The sequence below is a fragment of the Sitophilus oryzae genome, unplaced genomic scaffold (genome assembly GCF_002938485.1).
Source record: "Sitophilus oryzae breed Bouriz unplaced genomic scaffold, Soryzae_2.0 scaffold_1869_pilon_pilon, whole genome shotgun sequence".
Classification (NCBI taxonomy): Eukaryota; Metazoa; Arthropoda; class Insecta; order Coleoptera; family Curculionidae; genus Sitophilus; species Sitophilus oryzae.
The window spans coordinates 310487-331598 of NW_022146578.1; the positions used below are offsets into that span (position 1 = coordinate 310487).

At 32.6% G+C, this 21112-nt stretch overlaps 2 protein-coding genes across 2 annotated transcripts in view; both read left to right on the plus strand.

Moving 5' to 3' along the window:
- Window positions 1–1587, plus strand: part of LOC115883315 (sialin-like) — a 16826-nt gene extending 15239 nt beyond the window's left edge. The window contains exon 2 of the mRNA XM_030901660.1: window positions 1322–1587. Within this exon, the coding sequence (XP_030757520.1) occupies window positions 1322–1587 (266 nt within the window). The remainder of the gene's footprint in view (window positions 1–1321) is intronic.
- LOC115883316 (vesicular glutamate transporter 2.1-like) overlaps window positions 1329–21112 on the plus strand; it is a 38400-nt gene continuing 18616 nt past the window's right edge. Inside the window, exons 1-9 of the mRNA XM_030901661.1 lie at window positions 1329–1576; window positions 1631–1906; window positions 7537–7708; window positions 7763–7996; window positions 8052–8226; window positions 11014–11268; window positions 11323–11449; window positions 14468–14594; window positions 16459–16616. Of these exons, the coding sequence (XP_030757521.1) occupies window positions 1740–1906; window positions 7537–7708; window positions 7763–7996; window positions 8052–8226; window positions 11014–11268; window positions 11323–11449; window positions 14468–14594; window positions 16459–16616 (1415 nt within the window). The 5' untranslated portion in view covers window positions 1329–1576; window positions 1631–1739. The remainder of the gene's footprint in view (window positions 1577–1630; window positions 1907–7536; window positions 7709–7762; window positions 7997–8051; window positions 8227–11013; window positions 11269–11322; window positions 11450–14467; window positions 14595–16458; window positions 16617–21112) is intronic.

Genomic DNA, 21112 nt, shown 5'->3' on the forward strand with positions numbered 1-21112 from the left:
GGTAGTTACGTATTGTTTTGTTAAATAAATTAATTTTTTATACTATAAATATCTTTTTTTTCCTAATCTCCTACGAACTGATATAATATGACGAGTAATCTATTAAATTACTGTGAGATTATATGCCTCGATAACATATTGGTGCAGATTATTTTCACCCAAACAAATAATAACCCAAACTATACATTGATGCATTGTCTATGAACTCTTTCTGAAGGTCACAGAAACCTGAACGCGGAATTCGGTGTTCTTTCGCATCTGTTTTAGTTAATTTGTAACATTGGTATATGTTCCATGGTTGGCACTGCATCACAGTCATACTTGTCATTTTTAACAGATTATATATTGAAGTATTGAGATAATATATTGAGGTATTAGCTTATATATATATATGTATAAGATTATATATTGAGGTATAAGCAAGGGGCCAAATAGACGAAAGTTGTGAAGGAGTTTAAAATTTCTAGTTATGCCACTGGCTAAAGTGTGCTTGGCAGGTGGTTCATCGTGCTAGTTTTGTAGAAAACGTTTCTGGTGACAAGAGGTGATTGAGGACTATGAGTCCTTAAGCTTGATTCAGAACTTTGCAATTAGTGGAATAAATTAGTGGTTTCAATTACACTTTATACTTTTTAATTTACGATCATTCACAATGTCTAAAAAATACAATTAGTATTAATAGAATATCCTAGCAATAGCTTGCGATAGTCAGTTGTATCCATAGAGAGTATAATATTTATTTAGGTTATAAAACAATAAACTTATGATTTCTAACCACACACATCTTGACGAATGATAGTCAAAGACCATATGTCAAAGACCAAAATGACATTCCTCGCAAATTTTGAAGTATAATTAGTGGAAAAGTTAAAAGTTTGTTATCTTTTTCCACTTGTTGAAGATTACTGCCACTAATTTTGACGTTATAAATGCTTACATTGATATTAGAGGAACAAACTTCTACGCTAATTAAAACCACCAATTTATTCCACTAATTTTGAGATTCTGAATGAACCATTAGAGAGTATTTTTACTTAAAGTCTGGCACATTCTCAGGTTTTATCAATTCCGCATTCTGAAGGATTATCAATATCATGATATCAAGGGTTGTGTAATACCAATTCCAACTTTGATGCTCTTTATCGAGCATACCCTCTATAAAAGATTTTGAGATCCAGAACAGTTGGTGAGTAATCCATGAAATTTTAAGAAGCGTGCCTGTATACTCAAATCTCTCTTGAGTATTATTATGATTACCATTATTATTTTGCATTACCACTTACATCATAATACCATATAGCTTATGTATTTTCCTTTTAAGGTGGATTGGCTTTAACTTGGTTCCTACTCTGGGTTGTATTAATACAGGAATCGCCAGAATCTGACAAGTGGATATCAAATTCCGAATTGCAATATATTCAGCAATCACTGAAAGATTCAAAACCAACCGAATCCTTTTCAGTACCGTGGATAAATATTTTAACATGCAAAGCAGTGTGGGCGTTACAGGTGGCAGTATTTTGTGAATCTTGGGGATTCTATACTCTACTCACCCTACTTCCTAAGTATTTCAAAGGTGATTTTTGAAATTATGTATGAAACGAGAAAGACATAACTATTAGCTTTTCAGATGTATTTAACTTCGACATTTCGAAATCAGGAATACTTTCTGCGTTGCCCTACTTGTTTTTAGCCATAATGATGCAAGTTACAGGTCAGCTGGCAGACAGGGTTGTGCAATGGAATCTTTTAAGTGTTACCTGGGCAAGAAAAACGTTTATGGCTGTGGGGTTTTTGTTGCAAACCTGTCTCATGATGGGTGCGGCATTTGGGGACAAGCAACTGGAACTGTTCTTTGTTTAGTACTTGCGGTAGGAATGGGTTCCTTTGCTATAGTTATTATAAGGTATTATTGACATTGTACTAAAAAAATAAACTAAGCAAAAAAAGTTACCGAAAAACAAATATTAAATAACCCAGTTGACATTTGACTTTGGCATTGGTTGACTTTGGCATTTGACAATATTTTAGGATTTGGCAATAAACTGTAAACTTGCCAGACAATCCCTGTTCATTAATTTTTAATTACACTCATTAGTGTAGTGCCCAGAGACAGTTTTACCTCGGAATTCATTTACTGTGAATGTATTAATATGAAACCTTCTGTATTGTGTTTTACAGATAAAATACTAAAATGTTTACCCTTTTTTTTCGTTGCTTTTAATTTTTTATATTAGTAATTTTAGTAAATTCTTAATTATTTCCTTCTTAATTTTTTTATTTTTTTACTTTTTTTTCGAAGTAAATTTATTCAAATAAATAAATCTAATGCATAAGCTATACCTATTCTGCTTATATTCTAATCATTGAAATTTTGATTGAAATCGAATTATACAGAGTGGCGCGTCATATACGACGCGGTTTTTGCATGGAGAACAAAAATTTGTATTGAAGAGAAATTTTGTGAGCTTATGTAAGACAATTTAAAGCATTTTATAAAATTAAGTAGAGTTCTACAGGGTGTCCCCAAGTTACACATCAAAGTTATGTTTTTTGTAATGGAACACCCTATATATTAAATGATTTTTGGATTCTAGTAAAAAAAAAGGTTTGTTTCATTAGAAAAATATATGACTAAAATGTATAATTTTTGAAATACATTCACCGGCACGAAAAATGGGTCCCTTAAAACTTTGATGTATTTTAAAGGTTAATATATTTTGTTTTAACGATCCGATTTTGATGATTTTTTAAGCAGTGTGTATCTAAATTATTTGACTTTCTAGTATCTTTTTCTAAATTAAAAATGAAACTCCCCATCTGTTAATTATACGAGGGAAAACATAATGTTGATATTTTGGTGAAAGTTTGAAAAAGCCTGTGGAATATGTTAAACCAGCAAGAAATTTAAAAATCATTTTTTCATCTAGATACATCCTTTCTCGATGGTTTGTTTTTTGGCTAATCTCATTAGCTTTATTTTTGTTGGAAATACTCGCCTTTGAAGAAGACAACATTTTTTCGTAATTTTTACATTAAGACCATGCCTTAATTTTCGAGCCTAGTCCATACATCTAGTAAGTTCTGGTCCCGAAGCAGGTCTTCTTGACATAAGATTTCTTTCATTTAATCTTCTTCTTATAGTCCCTTAAGTGCAATTCATTATCAGTTTGGAAATCTGGCAAACGGCGGTTCCTTAGCGATAAACTTCCAATAAGTCGACCGTCTCGATTAGAAGTTCTCATACCTCATACGAAGGTTCCTGGACGTCTAGATTGACGTCCTCATGGACGTGGTCATAATTTAAAAACCACTTAGTATACTCTATGGTATTAAGGTATTTTTGGAACCTGAATTATTCACTGAAATAAACAATTATAGATATATATTTGACTCATTCTGTATACCTATAAAAATATTTTTGAAATGTGAACTACCATTAAACACATATTTTATAAAAGGTTTGGAGTGAAAATCTTAAATAGAAATCCTGATACAGAGCTTTTCCGGAATGCGGAGCCATCTTGTATGTATGCATTTGTATATGTGTGTTCGTTTAAATACTAAAGTGAAAGCAACGAATTTAAATGGGTAAACTTGGTAATATATCCTATTAACAATAAAATGCAAAAAGTTATATAAAAATTCGTTCACAGTAAATGGATTCCGAGATTTGTATCCCATAAAGGCTTAAAGCACTCCCCTATCAATTTTGTTCACTGATTTATTTCAATAGATTTACAGTATGCATTTGTTATGCTTTATACACTTAATAACATAGGAAATTTTTAGTGTAAATGTCTTGGATATCGCACCAGTTAATGGAAGCATTTTAATTGGACTAGTAAACACGTGGGGTAGTGTACCTGGTATCATAAGTCCCATAATAGCAGGATATATTATTTCTACTGATAACCCTGTAAGTCTACTTTCATTAACATAATTTAACTTTGATTTTATATTTGTTGCTTTGCTTTATTATTTTTATTCAGCAAATGAAAATAATGCTCAAATCTGTAAATAGTATTAGTTTAGTGATAAATTTAAGATTTCAAATATATTTTTTAGACTGTACAACAATGGAGAGTTATATTCTTTATAACAGCAAGTTTGTACCTATTTGGAGCAATATTCTTTATGGGTTTTGCGTCGGGATTAAGACAGTCTTGGGATATTCAGCCAAAAATTGATACTAAGGAATCCACCAGAACAGAGAAACCTGTGATTAGTGAAAATAGATGAATATATTTGAAACTTTATTATATATTTAAAATGCCTTTGTGATATTATTGAGTGTAAATAAGATCGATCTTCAGATGAATTAACTATAATGCATTAAAAGAAATATTTGACTTTGATTTTATTGTAAATTTTAAGAACAAAAAAATGAAAAAACTATGAATAATATTAATTCATATTTTTCATTGACATTTTTTTTATTTTTCAAGTCATTTTCATAAATATTTAAATCAATATTGTCGATTTATGACTCATGATAAACTGGGAGTTAAGTCGACAAAATGACTTAAGATAATCACCGCCAAGTCAATCAAGGCAGCCACAATTTACTTTAAAAGCTTATTTTTGAAAAATGTTCTTGCCTTTTTTTGCTTGCCGATTTTCCAATTTTTGGTCAAATTTAAAGTGTGATATTTTTGTTATTTTTAGCCCTAGTTTCACTAATTTTTTAGCAAGCTGTATATAACTATATCAACTTTAATTCGTAAACTAAGTTTTTTATAAACTTTAGTATTTGGCATATATATGTACATGGTTCATTGAGGGAATTTTTTTACCTTAACTTTAAAACACCCTATGCAATAATTTCGTTCGTAAATTTTCGTAAAATTTAATTTTACGGTCAGAACCATGTCTCCTAAGCTTTTTGTTTTTTGATTCATGTCAATACATGCTTTGAATAATTTTTAAGAGCGAAATGAACTGATCAATTAGCAATTTTTCAATTATCATTACTATTTTATGTAATTTTTTAATATGACGAGATGGATTTGATGACTATTATTGTCGTAACGTCATATTACACTGCACTGTATACTCTGTACTAAATAAAAAAAACTTTAAAGACTAGCAATTAACGATACAATCCTGGTTTTAATAAACATTAATAACGATAACAGAATTAACGATATTAAAGAAAACATCTGTAATACTCATGTACACAAATAGAAAAAAAAGTATAAAAAATACCTGCATACTTTGCATTGCCTCTCTTGGCTGCTATAACTGCCTGTATACGTCCGTTCATACTGTCATTGAGGCTGCATATATCATATTGCGTTATGTTTTCCCATTCTTCTTTAAGGACCAAGCGAAGTTCATTTAATGAAGCTGGTACCGCTTCGTGAACTCTCTCCTTCCAAGCGTTTCCCAAACGTCGAACATGATGGGCAGTTAATAGTAGCACAGATTATAAACTTTGTTTTTTCTTTATAGTTTTTCATGGTTCCAATTTTCGGAATCGGACACTAGTTAGGTTACTAGTTTGCGCACATAGCACGCCCACTTATGGCCTCTAAAATTGTGCACACCGCCTGACAGCGCCTGACCGGCACAGTTATTAGAGAGATATCGGAAAACCGAATAGCGTCATGCAGTATTTACGCGTACCTTATCATGGTCACGATATGCACGAGTCAATTTTTAACGCAACACCCGCTAAGAAAGTTACCGTCTGACGTAATTTGCGGATGAATTACACAAAGCGCTATTTCTAAATAACGTTTAAAAATTGCTTAAATATGCGGGTACATTTGACAACCGGGGCCGGCCGGCGAGCGGCGAGATCTTTTATTTTAGGTTATGTTTGAATTGTTTTGAATTATTATTTTAGTTTTATTAGGTAATTTGATATTTAAGTAGCTGGGATTAGTTTTAATTAAATAAATATGGCCCAAAATATGGATTCCACCTCTTCCAATATTAAAGAACCTATAAAGAGGCTTAGGTTTACAGCAGATGACGACTTAGCCCTTCTAAGAGAATTTGTTGCTTGTTGCCCTAAACCCACTAGCAGACGTTGAACAATGAAGCACTGGAAATAAGCACTTTAGCCCTAGTAAACAAAACAATATACTTAATACCTAGTAACAACTTAATACCTAGTAAACAAAACAATTTCAAAGTTTTAAATTCAAGTTAGGTTAAGTTTAAATAGCGGACGCCACGCGAACAGAATTCTTTCCGATCCGATAACTATGAATGAAGAAAATTAATACCACCTCACGTAAAGGAAATAACACCTGGCCTTATTAACATCCATGCACGCTATTCGGTTTAGCAATATCTCTCTATTACGCTGTTTATTGTTATTTTACGCGAGTTTATTTTTGCGCACAGGAAATTTTAGTCGTTTGCACATCGTCATAAAAAACAATTTTCGTACCACGAATTAGGGATAAGATTTTTATCTGTATACATATAGTTTACCTAATCTGTGATAGTAGTGTCGTAGTATAGAGTTCACAATAACCACCAAAGCCGCCTTGTCATATTGAAAAATAACTTCAAAAATAAATAATAATTGAAAAAATTGCAAATTGTTGGTGGCAAGTTCATTTTGGCTCTTAAAAATTAACCAAGACGTGTATTGACATGATCCAAAAAACAAAATGCTCTGGAGACATGGTTCTGACCGTAAAAGTATATTTTAGGAAAATTTACACACGAAATTATTGCACTGGGTGTTTTAAAGTTAAGGTAAAAAAACAGCCCCTCGATTAACTCTGTATAATATGCCAAATACTAAAGTTCATAAAAAACTGAGTTTACGAATAAAAGTTGATAAATTTATATACAGCTTGTTAAAAAATTCATGAAAATGTTGCTAAAAATAACAAAAATATAACACTTTAAATAAGATCAAAGGTATATAATAATACCAGTCAAAATGAAAATTCCAAGTTTATTTTTTTCACAGTCACAATACCTTTCAACATAAATTCAATTTAAATCTAGTTCTCAAACAATCTCACTTTCTCGTGAAGATAATTTTGATATAAATCCATTTTTTATGTTGGCTGTTAAAAATTAACATGAAAATATTTTGCCAAAATATGTTTATTGCTATAAAAACATCGTGTCCTTTATTTGACTTATTTTATATCAAGTGCCAATCCATTTTTTATGTTAATTGTTAATAATTAATTTTAAGCTTGCCTTAGCATTATGTAGAAATTTTTATTTTTGTATTACAGAATCATAATGAAATATTTTCAATGTTTATTTAAACGGTGCAATAAGTCTTTAATTAAGATATAAATATTATATATATGAAATTTTTTATTAGGTATGTCATTAGTATTTAATTCGGAGAGATGCAAGTAATATTTTAAAAACATCTTTTATATTTTACTTGATCAACATAGTAACTAAGATACCTATACGAAATCATGAGAGACAATCAGCTGTGTAATCAAATTGATAATAGAACCGCGTAAGTATTAAATATTTTAATACTTACTTATTTCAAACGACCTTAATTTTTTAATATACCGTTGCATTCGATTTGGTTTTCAGAACACCCACCTCGAATTGGAAATTTTGGAAACAAAGACGATACATTTTGGCTATCTTAGTCTTTTTCGGATATGTAAACATTTATTCTTTACGAGTTAACTTAAGTGTAGGTATCGTGGCTATGACCCAGGATAGACATGTTACGTTTCCAAATGGCACTGAAGCAAATATAGTACGTTAAAAATGCAAAACTTTAACGTTATATAAATTATATTCATTTAAACAGGGTCCAGAATTTTCATGGGACAACAAAATTCAAGGTTACCTGTTAAGTTCCTTTTTCTATGGTTATATAATGACTCAAATTGTTGGTGGATATCTTTCCAGAAGGTTTGGAGGAAAGCTGATCTTCGGAGGAGGAGTTGCAGGAGCTGCTTTCTTCACTTTGCTAAGCCCGTTGTTAGCTACCATAAACGTATATCTTCTTCTGGTTGGAAGAACTTTAATGGGAATATTTGAGGTAACTCTAAACGTGTTGGGTGCTTTCAATCATCTCTACTCAAAGATATTTTAAGGGCGTGACATATTCGAGTTTATTCTATTTGTGGGCCAAGTGGATTCCACCTAGTGAAAGAAGCAGATATGCCAGTCAATCAACTTCAGGCAGTTATGCTGGAGCCGTTTTTGCCATGATGTTTTACGCATATCTAGCTGACAGCAGTGGATGGAGAAGCATCTTTTATTTTTCAGGTAAGGAAGTATAGAGAGACTTCATTTTATTTATTAAATCTAAGTAAATATACGGTATTATACCGTGGTATTATTACTGGCAATGTCATATGTATTTCTAAATTTTTCCAAAGCTCATTGTAATTTAATTTTCTATTCATATACTCAACCTCACCGCATGAGTTTATATTCGAAATTCGAAGGTAAAATATAATCATGGGCGAACAATATTATTTATTTATTTTATTTTATTTTACTCCTTATAAACACCTACTGAGGTAGCTACATGCAAAGGCCTAAAAAAACAAATACAATCACAATTACTTAAAACTAGACAAATCAACATGTAAAATCAACATGCAAAAGTACATAAAAATAATATATATATAAATATATAAAGTATATATAATAATAAATAGTATATAATAATAAAGTACATAACATCTAATTTATAGAATGTGGCAATAAAAAAACAATGAAATCCATCACACCAGATTTGTCTCCTGATGCAACAACAAGATGAGTCTAAGTTCGCCAAACTTAATGTTAAACATATCGGCAATTGTGTTCCCAGACAACATATCGTTACAAATGGTGAGCATAAACGTGAATGGCGAGGAGCTTTATCACTTATCACAATCAATATAAAAAAAAATAAACTCACTCACTCTCAACCTAATCTGTGGTAACCTAAATTTGATGCTCTTAATCAGACCACAGTCAGCATATTTTAAATTATTAAGAATGTTATATTATATAAAGATGACAGTCTGTGTCCTTCTCCTAGAGGCCATCGAAGTTAACTGAAATGTTTCCAATATTGATCTGTAAGAGAAGGAAACTTTTTTGAACCTTCTCAATCTCGTTACTGTGAGTGTAACAATTGGGAGACCAGATATTTGACGCATATTCAAGATGCGGTCTTGCTTAAGAGAGGTATAAAGTATAAAGTCTTGTAGTTAATTGTATATCGAAATCTTTACTATTACGCATAACAAAACCAAGAATCCTATATGTCTTGTTAATCAGGTAGTTGTAATGATTGTTAAATTTAAAAATATTTTGTCCTGAAAAACCACTCCCAACCTTACAACTTCCAATATAGTAGTCTTCAATGACTGTATTGATCTTCCGGGAAAAAGAAACAACACAGCACTTTCCAGTATTAACAAATATCTTGTTCTCCTTAAACCAGTCCAGAGCTAAGATCAAATCACTTTGGAGAGCCCTAGTATCATCAATATTATTAATTGGTTTAAATAATCTAAAATCATCCGTAAACAACAGCTCCAAAGACTCCACAGACTCTCAGGCAAATCATTAACAAAAATTAAAAACAAAAGAGGGCCTAATAGACTGCCCTGGGTACCCCGGAGATGGCAACATATTGATTGGAATAAACATTACCTATCTTTACTCTTTGAACTCTTGAAGTTCAGTATGAAGTTAAAAACCACAGCGACTCAGCTGATTATCATTTCGGATTCCTCCAAAATGCAACGGATTCATTATTATTCAACGGGTTCAACACAGCTTTAATGTTTTATTTTAAGCGTGTCTCTGGGTTGGTACATGTGACATGTTCTTTAGTTTTTGACTTCATATTCATATGTAATTTAGAGTAGTAATGGCCCGTGTTAAACCTTAGCCATCTTAGGTTCGCAGACGAGATGGTCTTGCTGAGCACCGACATTCAAGAACTGAACACCATGCTAAAAGAGCTAAATGATCAATCCGAGTAAATTGGCCTTAAAATGAACTTGAAGAAGACCAAGATAATGAGCAACAATAGCCATAATATTACCGTAGACAACGTTGTTATTGAAAACGTAGACTATTATATATATTTAAGTTATAAAATCGAATTGGGTAAAGAGAACCAAAATACGGAGATCAAACGCAGGATCCATTTGGCATGGGTAGCATTTGGAAATATGAGTGATATTTTCAAGGATAAAAAGGTGCCCATCGACCTAAAGAAAAAGGCTTACGACAGCTGCATCCTACCTGTGCTTACGTACGGCTTAGAGACTATTGCAATTACCCGAAAAACAGCAGAACAACTACGAGTTGCACAAAGAGCCATGGAAAGAATCATGTTAGGAAAAAAAAAGAATCACCATGAGGGAAAAAATGCGGAACACCCACAAAAGTCAAAAAACAAAACTAATAGAGAAATGTGGTTAAAAGAGTGGCAAGTCTGAAGTGGCAATGGATCGGACATGTGGCAAGGCAGGATTCAGACCGATGGCCTCAAAAACTCATTCTGTGGAGACCTAGGGGTTAGGAGTTCCCCTAGGGGTTAGGAGCCAAGGAGTTCGAAGAACAAAACAAGTGTGGGCCGACCAAAAAAGTGGCGGGAAGAGAATGGGTAAGATTGGCTAGAGATCGCGAAGCATGGAAAAACCTAGGAGAGGCCTGTATCCAACACTAGATGGAACCAGACTGAGAAAGAAGAAAGAAGAATAAGAAGAATGGCCCGTGTATAAAAAAGATCATCGAACGTATGGTGACTAACTAATAGACTTACTAGACTATTAGAACAAAAAGGAAATTTTGTTCTTTGAACTCTTTCTTCCTAAACTTATTTGCAGAATGTTTTTTTTTCACAAGTGACATGACTGCTTTATCTAAGATCTACTTTGCCAAGGTAGTTTGGCACTGTTAATATATACTGTCCCAAAATTTCGTGGACATAGAAGTACTACGTATTTTTGGAATCAAAATAAGTTTATTGGACACAATTATATTTTGCATTATACCAATTACGTCATATTACAAACAGAACTTGATTATTTTGCTTTTAAGGTGGATTGGCATTAGTTTGGTACCTACTCTGGATTGTATTAATACAAGAGTCTCCAGAATCTGACAAGTGGATATCGAATTCAGAATTACAGTATATTCAGGAATCAGTAAGAGATTCCAAACCTACCGAGTCCTTTTCAGTACCGTGGAAAGGTATTTTAACATGTAAAGCAGTGTGGGCATTACAAGTAGCAATATTTTGTGAAGCTTGGGGATTTTATACTTTGCTCACGCTACTGCCAAAGTATTTCAAAGGTAAATTTTGAATTTATATATAAAACACAAAGACAAACTATTAGTTTTTTCCAGACGTGTTTAATTTCGACATTTCAAAATCAGGAACCCTTTCTGCGTTGCCCTACATATTTATAGCCATTATGATGCAATGTACAGGTCAGCTGGCAGACAGGGTAGTGCAATGGAAACTTTTAAGCATTACCTGAGCAAGAAAAGTTTTTATAGCTGTAGGATTTTTGTCGCAAACATGCTTTATGATGGGAGCGGCATTTTGGGGTGAAGCAACTGGAACAATTGTTTGCTTAGTACTGGCGGTGGGACTTGGTTCTTTTGCTATAATTATTATAAGGTATTATTGACATAGAATTGAAAAACTAAACTATTAAAAGAAGTTACAGATAAAGTAAATAGAACATTTATTCAAATTATAGTTAATTAATATTATATCCATAATTTTTTTGTAATTCATGGTAAACTGCCTGACCCGGCTTTGTACTTTGTACTTTGTAACTTTGTACCACTTAGCAGTGAAGTGAAGTTCTTTTGCCATAAAGTTAGGCTTTTTGATCTGGAATGATTGACATCAATCGATTTGACAGTTCTTCTCATTTGTTGTATATATTTTTTTGCATGTCGGTTTTATACCGATTTGGTCATCGAAACTGCATCGGATTTTAACGTGTATAACAGTGATGTCGGTTAATGCTTAATGTTCCAGCTTACCAGTTCCAGCTTAATGGAAAATCAAATGTGTTAAAAAGAGATAAAAGTTGGGTTGATACATTTCTTCTATGCGGTATTGCCGGATTTTGCATCAAAATTTCAAACCGCACAAGTAGGCGTTTACGAAAAATGTTGCATCTAAGGTTGGAACTGTATTTTTCACTATTAGTTACTCATTCTACTACAGCTGTAATAGATTATATTTAACTTAGATATCGTCCTATTGGTGCCAAAAGTCACTAACTAACATTTTTCCGAACCTGAAAATTCAATCACTAACTGTATTTTGAAGCGGAGAATCGATTGAAAAAGTCATTAACTACGATTTCTGGCTATTTATGTTGTATTTTAATACCGAATAGTTACTAACTATAACATTTTTATGCAATGCAATTCATCTTTAGACGCGTTTTTCTCGGAAGTAATAAAAAGTAAGTTAGTGACTTTTGGCAGCAATGGGACGATATATTATCTTCATTTCAGTAGGATACATAAAAGTTTTTAAAATAGTTTATATATTTCTACATACATTTTCCTACAAACGTAAAAAACCGGCCACACTGTATGCCGCTTTTGAGTTTGTCTCTCTGTCTGTCAACCGGTCATTTATATTATGATATGTCACACGCATTAAAATCCAGACCACATAGTTTGAATGACCAGCAGGGTATAGTTCAATAAAGTTCTAGAGCTGTATATGCTATATTTCCACTTGTTTTCCTTTGAATTTCTATTCTATAATGTCTAGCATGTTACTCATTTGCAGTGAACGTCAATTATTATAATTAAACTATAAGAGTTCCTAATTTAATTTAGGTGCTTAAAAATAAATTTTCTGTATAATTAATATTTCTGTGCTTATTTTCGATATTTGTAGAATGTAGAATGATTGGAAAAGAGGTTAGTCACCGCGATTCTAAAGATCTATTGTGTCCCTCTTTCTTGAGTCACAACTCAGCATACAGTCTATAATTCATCATACATAGGGATGGATGTTCTTGTTGTAGGAGGGACAGGGTATTTCCCACCATCATCTAACAACAGCTGTTTATACTCCGAGGAGTGAACATCTACCTCCTACCAGGGTATACACCCTTCTACGATTTGAGTTTAACCCTCCGTGTCTCTCACAGTCGAGGAACTTGTCTCCGGCAGGTGACCGTGAGGTGGAGGCTGGAGGATCTGGCTCCATTTTCTCCATCTCTTTAACTTGGTCTCTTCTTAGACCTGACACCAGTGTTGTCCCGGATCTATAATAGAGGATACGTCCCTCTTTGTTTGTTGTCTCCTTGGATTTGGGGTTAATTCCTATTGTGAGGACCTGACCATGGCCCTACTCCCTCGAGTTGATGATTCGCCAACTAGATGTCCTTACATTGGAGTGACAAAGCAAGTGATACGTCCCTGCTTGCTTCCCAATGTTGGGGACGGCTTTCTATCCTGGATTTTTCTCTCCTTGCCGGAGCAGAGGTGAGTGGTTCTCGTTGACCTTTGATAGAAATGAGCCAGGCTGTTTCTTGGTTTATTTACTCTCCGCTTGTTCGAGAAGTGTTTTCGCTTTTGCTTTCTCTGGAGCAAATCCTTCGTGGCGCAGTCGGAGGTATCTCCGTCCCCTGCTCCGCTGAGGTCTACTCTTTGGCCGGGTAGAGGAAAGGGTATCTTGTGTAGCCTGTTGAGTCTAGAAGTAGGCTCTCGGCCTTTACTAAAGGAGGTAGCAGCTTGTGTGCCACTTGTGGACGCTGATTTCGCGCAAGTGTCAGCTGCCTCTGCTATAGTTCCCTTTGGGTTTGGTCCCGTGAAACTTGCACTGTTAATGTTTTCAGTGTTGTTAGGGATTCCACTCCAGCTTCACCGCAAGGATTAGTCGATCCTACTCTACAGAGCCTCTCAGGTAATGGGCAATACAATAGTGTGCCCCCTGGTGTCCTGAAATTTGAGACCAGTAGAGGCTAGTCCTCTATCTAGCCACGCATCCCATTGACCTGGTCCCACCATCGTAGGCTTTAAGTTTTTGGAAAGGTTCTTGAGTTGGGCGATTAAGCCAGGATATCCCACACCTTCTGCCCCTGTGACATAACCGCAGACAGTAGGTAATGCCTGGTACACCGGAAATGGTATTCCCATCCGGCATCGTTATATATCTTGGTGCAATTCCCTGGCCACTACAATAAAACCAGGGAGAAGACAGCAACATGCTCCTTCGACCTAGCCAAAGTGCCAGAGGGGATTACCCCTATAGCACCTTACTAGGAGCGTCCCCACCAACTTCAAGGTCTTGCATCTCCTAGGGTAAGATTTTCGATATTTAAATAGTTATTCTGTTATTCCGAGCGGAGACAAATTCAACAAATCGGAGAAATCGGAGAAAAAATGGTCTAACTTTTTCAATTGTTATTGTCTATATTATAACCACTTCTGTACCTTCTCTAACTTTTTAGTTTTTGTTGATTTACAGTATACTTTAGCTATACCTACTAATATAAGACATTTTTAGTGTAAATGTTTTGGATATCGCCCCTGTTAATGCAAGCATATTAATTGGATTAATAAATACATGGGGTAGTATACCTGGTATCATAAGTCCCACTATCGCAGGATATGTGGTTTCTACTGATAATCCAGTAAGTCTACTTTTAGTAACATTAAATAAAATGTATAGCTTTGGTTTAAAATTATCTGTTTGCTTTGATTTGTGTTTAGAAAATAAAAATATTTCTGAAATCTGTATATTGTTGAAAGTGATAGATAAAACTTGTTTGTTAATATATATAAATATACAGGGTGGCCCGAACTGTATTCCGGAGACTTCGGCAGCATATTCTGCACTTTCTGAAGTAAGCATCAAAATCAAATTTCTCATGTCAAAAAACTCCCAAATATTGACGTTACTTCAGAAATTATTTAGAAAAAATCGAAATAAAAATGAAATTTCTACATCCTGTATCTCTGAAACTAAGCTTTTAGGACATACATTTATACGAACTTTTTTACTTATTTTATCTGCAAAATATGCTGCCGAAGTTTCCGGAATACAGTTCGGACCACCCTGTATAAATTGCTATGCAAAATATTTTTAAAATAATTGCTTTTTTTAAGCCAATTCATATAATTAAAAAATATTACTTTATTGTTTTATTTTTACATTGTGTGTTTAAAAAATAAAACTAATGACCTATAAATATACCGGGTTTGCCTCAAAAGTGGCTCACCCCCTATAACTTGTTTATTCTATCAGAAAAAAAACGAGATTTGGTATGTACAGTACGTCTGCTGGATCTGTGTCTATGAAAGGAATGCGGACAAAAAACATTTAAATAAACAGCAATATATTTTATACGTCGACTTGACGAGTACGTCACCTCAAATCGCTCCGCCCACTCATTTTATTGGTCACTTGCAAATTTGTCGAATTTTTCTTGATGGGACGCGTCGTCTAATTTTTTACGAAAAACATCGAGAGAATATCGTTTCCCCTCTCACGGATACCCCGTAGCTACAGAACGGACAAACGTACTGTATATGACATAAATTAGGATTGATTGACATACTCAATTGCTTTTGGTCACTTCCTATTTCACCGGAAATGACTACAACTTTTAATTTTTAAATGACACCTTCGGTATTTTTTTACTTTATTCGATAGAAAATTACACTCTGAATAGAATGACATAATATCATATGTCAACTTTTGAAATTTTCCCATAAGGTTTATTTCAGATTGTAACATGCGATTCATAACGACGCGACAGTTTGACTCGAAATACCAAGTGTGTTGTACCAAATTATTCGTAAAAATGCCTTTTCCAAATATGCTAAAGAGGTACCCTTTTTCCGTTTGAGAAAAATGAGATATGATTAAAAATACGATTTGGGCATCCTTTAACGGGCCTGAACAAGACACGGAAAACATTAGAGGATCAAATCTATTTTTCCAAGGCTCCCAGATTAAAAATGAGTGTTTTTAACTCAGCCACTCTAGATTGAAATTTAAAATAATATATTTTTTAAGCGAAAATGTTCAAAGTTGACATATGATATGTCATTCTATTCAGAGTGTTATTTTCTATCGAATAAAGGAAAATATACCGAGGGTCCCATTTAAAAATAAAAAGTTGTAGTCATTCCCGGTGAAACAGGAAGTGATCAAAAGCAATTGAATGCCCGTCAATCAATCCTAATTTATATCATAACATACATATTTATATATATATTATAACATATTTATATAACTAACATACCAAATCTCGTTTTTTTATCAGAAAAAATAAAAAAGTTATAGGGGTGAGCCACTTTTGAGACACGCCTGGTATATACAATGTGATCAAAATGTTTTCTGATCAAGCGTGTTGTGGGGGATGACTGATCGATGGTGATTAATGATTATAAATTCTTATGGAAAACCGCTCGATCATAAAACATTTTGATCATACGGTATTAGTTTAGAGATAATATTTTCAAGTTTGACACTTCAAATGTATTTTCTAGACTGTACATCAATGGAGAATTATATTCTATATAACAGCAGGTTTGTACCTGTTTGGAGCATTATTCTTTATGATTTTTGCATCTGGATTAAGACAGTCTTGGGATATTCAACAAAAAATTGATCCTGAAGAATCCATCAGAAAAGAGAATCCCGAGGGGTAAACCGCAGAGGAATTATGGTGTACACTATGAAGGAATTCTACAGGAATTCCAAGGAATTACGAGGAATTCCAAGGAATTCCATAGGAATTACTAAAAATTCCAATTATTTCCGTAAGAATTCCAATGAATTCCAAGGAATTCCTTAGAAATTTAGAGGAATTCCACAGGAATTAAGAGGAATTACAAGCAACTTTATAAAAAATTAACGAACATTAGTAAACCATGAATACTATAATAGGTAGTACTAAATTTAAAGAAAAACGTTTTGCAGGTGATTTTTTACTATCCGTTTTTCGTTTTCGCTTCCAAAATTTCCCAATATCAAATATCTACAGGTTAGATATTCTTTTAATTTAATATTGTACCCTCGATTATATATCTAAAATATTTTCCAATAGTACGGCCGAACCACCCCCGAGAGATCTAGTTATAACGTTCCCTGATTTCGCCATTTTAAAGAAACCCTCATAAGATTTTTTTATTCAGTACTCCAGAAAGTGTAAAGTTGATTTTTTCATTTCCTCGGAATAATACCTAGGTATATACTATAGGGAAATTAATACAACTTTAGGTGCACTTCATCAATGATACCATGCGTAATCTTATGGAATTTACTGGTGATCGTATTATGACGTGCAACTGAAGTTTTATTAATTTCCTTTCCTATAGATACGAGTATAACTAGGTACCTCTCATTTTCAAAAAATCCCGAGAAAAATTAATTTTAATAAGTAAGTGCCGACATATTTCCAGTATTTTTACCTCATGATCCCCTATTGGTACTAAAATTTAACTAAAAAAACGTAAATCTCGTAATAGTACTTTTTATTGTTAGATCTAGTACTTATAGAGACATTAGACATTTATAAAAATCACCAGAAAATTCATAGCGGAACTGCGAAACCGAGGTGGCAACGCTGGTTCAGACTGAAAGAGTTAACGAGTTCATACCAAGGAATTCCAAGGAAGACCTTGAATGATTGACCTTGACCTTGAAGACCAGGAATTCCAAGGAATTCCGAAGGAATTACGAGGAATTCTGAGGAATTATTTGAGTAAAAGGAATTACGGTGTACACTTTTCCCTCTGCGGTTTACCCTCGGAGAATCCGAAAATTATTGAAAATAAATAAATATTTTTTAAACTTTATTATTTATTTAAAAATGTTTTTGTGATATTATAGACTGTAAATATAATTAATGTTTTTTCAAATGAACCAACTATACCAATAGATCAAATAAATGTTTGACTTTTATGAGAAATGTTTCATTGTAAATTTTAAGAATAGAATGTCATAAAAAACAAGGAATAATATTAATTCTTATTTAGATATTTATCCTATACTACACATATTACGACAATTTATATAGATTATTTTGCTAATAAGGGTAATTTTACTATTAAACATTATTTTGTTATTATCTGGTAATTTGTTGACTCCAAGTGATTCATTTTGGTTACATACAGGGCCCGGCAATAGTGCGTTGAGCATCTGTTGCTCCTATAATAAAAAGGAATTTTGTTATAAGTGTAAACCTATAGTATGTGTTAGGATGTATTTCAGGAAAATATTTAACTTCTTTAGGGTGGCTCAAAAAAGTGTGACTGGATCAGGATGATATTTTTTAACTTGTGTATTATTGCACTTTTGGCTTTCTTTCTAATCACTTTATATAATCCTAATATGTTTTGATAGTTTCAATTTCTAAAATGTATTTATTAATATCTCAATAAATACATTTTAGAAATTTCAGCCTTTTTTAAAAAATATATTAAAAATAGAATAAATGTCCTGAACTCACAACTATACTAGGTATTTATTATATTTCGTCTGTACTTACTTTCCGATAAATATTATAATATTAAACCTTACAGGGTGTTCAAAATTCTATGCCAAACTGTCTAAAATATAAAATAATTTTTCTTGTTTTTTTTTTTAAATCGAACACCCTGTATATTATTTCTTTGCTAGAAGGAGAATTAAAAAACAAACATAGTTTGTATTTAAAGTATTTCTAAATTTTTTCAAAAAAAAATTCAACCAAAATCTGAAATTTCTTCAAATAAATTATTGATTTTGACATCACAATAGAGCTCAAACCATAGACTTAAAATAAAATATAGACTGAGCATCTCATTCATAAATAGCTGGAACATGCGGTCAGACACTGTCTTGTTATTGTTGTGTTATTGTTTTAGGTTATAACGAGTGCGACACGAGCGATAGATAGGTTGTCTCTGTCGTAACGGCCGTTCCCTGACGACTCTGCCGAGAAACACAACACTGTCTTTCGTTTCTCAAGTACACCTGAACTCTCCGTATCATAGCCGGGTATTTTTTTTATTTTAATGAAGCTATAATTAAATTAAAAATATATCGTATTTAAACATTTTTATATTTTATTAAGATTTAGGACAGGTTTTTTAAATAAAAGTTTAGAAAAAACAATTTAGAGTCCAAAAAGGATAAAAATAATAAAATACACGTTATAGAAGAAATTTTATAATTGAAATTAGGTAATTTTTGAAATTAATAATAAATTATTAATTTTAGTCAAACATTTACAACCCCTAATATTAATCAAATCGGCGGATATAATAGAATCGGCGATAAGAAAAAAAAATATGATTGTTGTAATTTTTTTTCTGGTTAAGTGATGTCTTATTATGTAAATTAGAGAAAACATAAATCTGTTCCATTAAAGCAAGGAAGGTGATAGGAAGTGGATAAAATAAAAACTACATTTATTTAACTCGGTACTGTCTTTATTATACCGGGTGCGTCTCAAAAGTGGCTCATACCCCATAATTTTTTTATATTTTCAAATAAAAAAACAAGATTTAGTATGTTAGTATATGAAATAAATTTTGATTGATTGACGCATTCAATTGTTTTTGGTCACTTCCTGTTTCACCGGAAATGACTATAACTTTTAATTTTTAAACGGCACCCTCGGTATATTTCTACTTTATTCGATAGAAAATGACACTCTGAATAGAATGACATATCACATGTCAACTTTTGACATTCTCGCATATGGTTTAATTGTAATTGTAACACGCGGTTCATAACGACAATTTGACTCGAAATACCAAGTGTGTGGTATCAATATATTCATAAAAAAATGCTTTTTCCAAATATGCTAATGAGTCACCCTTGTTCCATTTGAAAAAATGGACATATGTATGATTAAAAATACGATTTGTACATCTTTTAACCGGCCTAGACAAGACACGAAACCTCCTTGATTAAAACAGCTCCAGCTCCTTGATTAAAACTTAGTGGATTGAAAAAAACTGGATTGAAATTTAAAATAGGATATGTTTTTAAGCGACAATGTCAAAAGGTGGCATATGATATGTCATTCTATTCAGAGTGTCATTTTTTATCGAATAAAGTAGCAATATACCGAGGGTGCCTTTAAAAATCAAAAGATGTAATCATTTCGGTGAAACAGGAAGAGACCAAAACAATTGAATACGTCAATAAATCCTAATTTATGTCATATACCTACTAACATACAAATCTGTTTTTTATCTGAAAAAATAAAAAGTTATAGGGTTGAGCCACTTTTGAGACGACCCGGTATATTAAAAAATATTGTTTCATAATGTAATATCATTTTAAAATTCTTGTATGTTATTTTAGATTCTGAAGATAATTTTAGAATAAACCGGAATATATTTTTAATAAAAACATTATTTATTATTAACAGGGTTATAATTATGATTTTGTTACAATGTAAGTAAGTAAATAATGTAATGTAAGAGAAAAAAATCAGATTTTACATTTTACTAAAATATTATCTAAATAAGCGCCTTTCTACAACAACGCCACTGACTCCCAATGGGTAAATTGAGAGTTGCCTACCGGTCAAAAGTCGTTTCAAGACTTAAATGGATTATTAAAGTCAAATTTCTTGCAAATTTGGCACTGGCGAACCATATTTTATAGTTTTTGAACAGAAAAAGTCAATAAAATAAACAATTAAGGACTACAAGCTAAGAAAATGCGTTAATACAGCCGCGGAGATAGCGGCAACAAAGCTTTACCGCACACGTGCGACACGTACTACAAGGTAATAAATGAATGAATAGGCTCCCTCGCCTCTAATCGGTGTTGTCATATTGTAAAGAACTTATCCTTATTAAACAGTATCCGACTTATAATTTAGTAGAATAAGGACTATTTAATACATCTATGGAATATTAAAACCTACTTATTAAACTGTAGTATTAATATCTCAATATATGTGTATAACAAGAAAAAAAATATTGATAATATTAAAGACGTGACAACATAGGCTGGATGAGGAAGGCTCGGTCGACTGTACCCAGAAGTAAACATGTGTACAAAAAAGGTTGTTTGTCCGCGTTGAGATGTAAATAGTGTAGTCTATATTTTATTTTAAGTCTATGGCTCAAACGCAGTGACGACCCGGTAACAGCGACCATCATTTGATTTAATGGTATTCCATTAAAAAAAAATAAT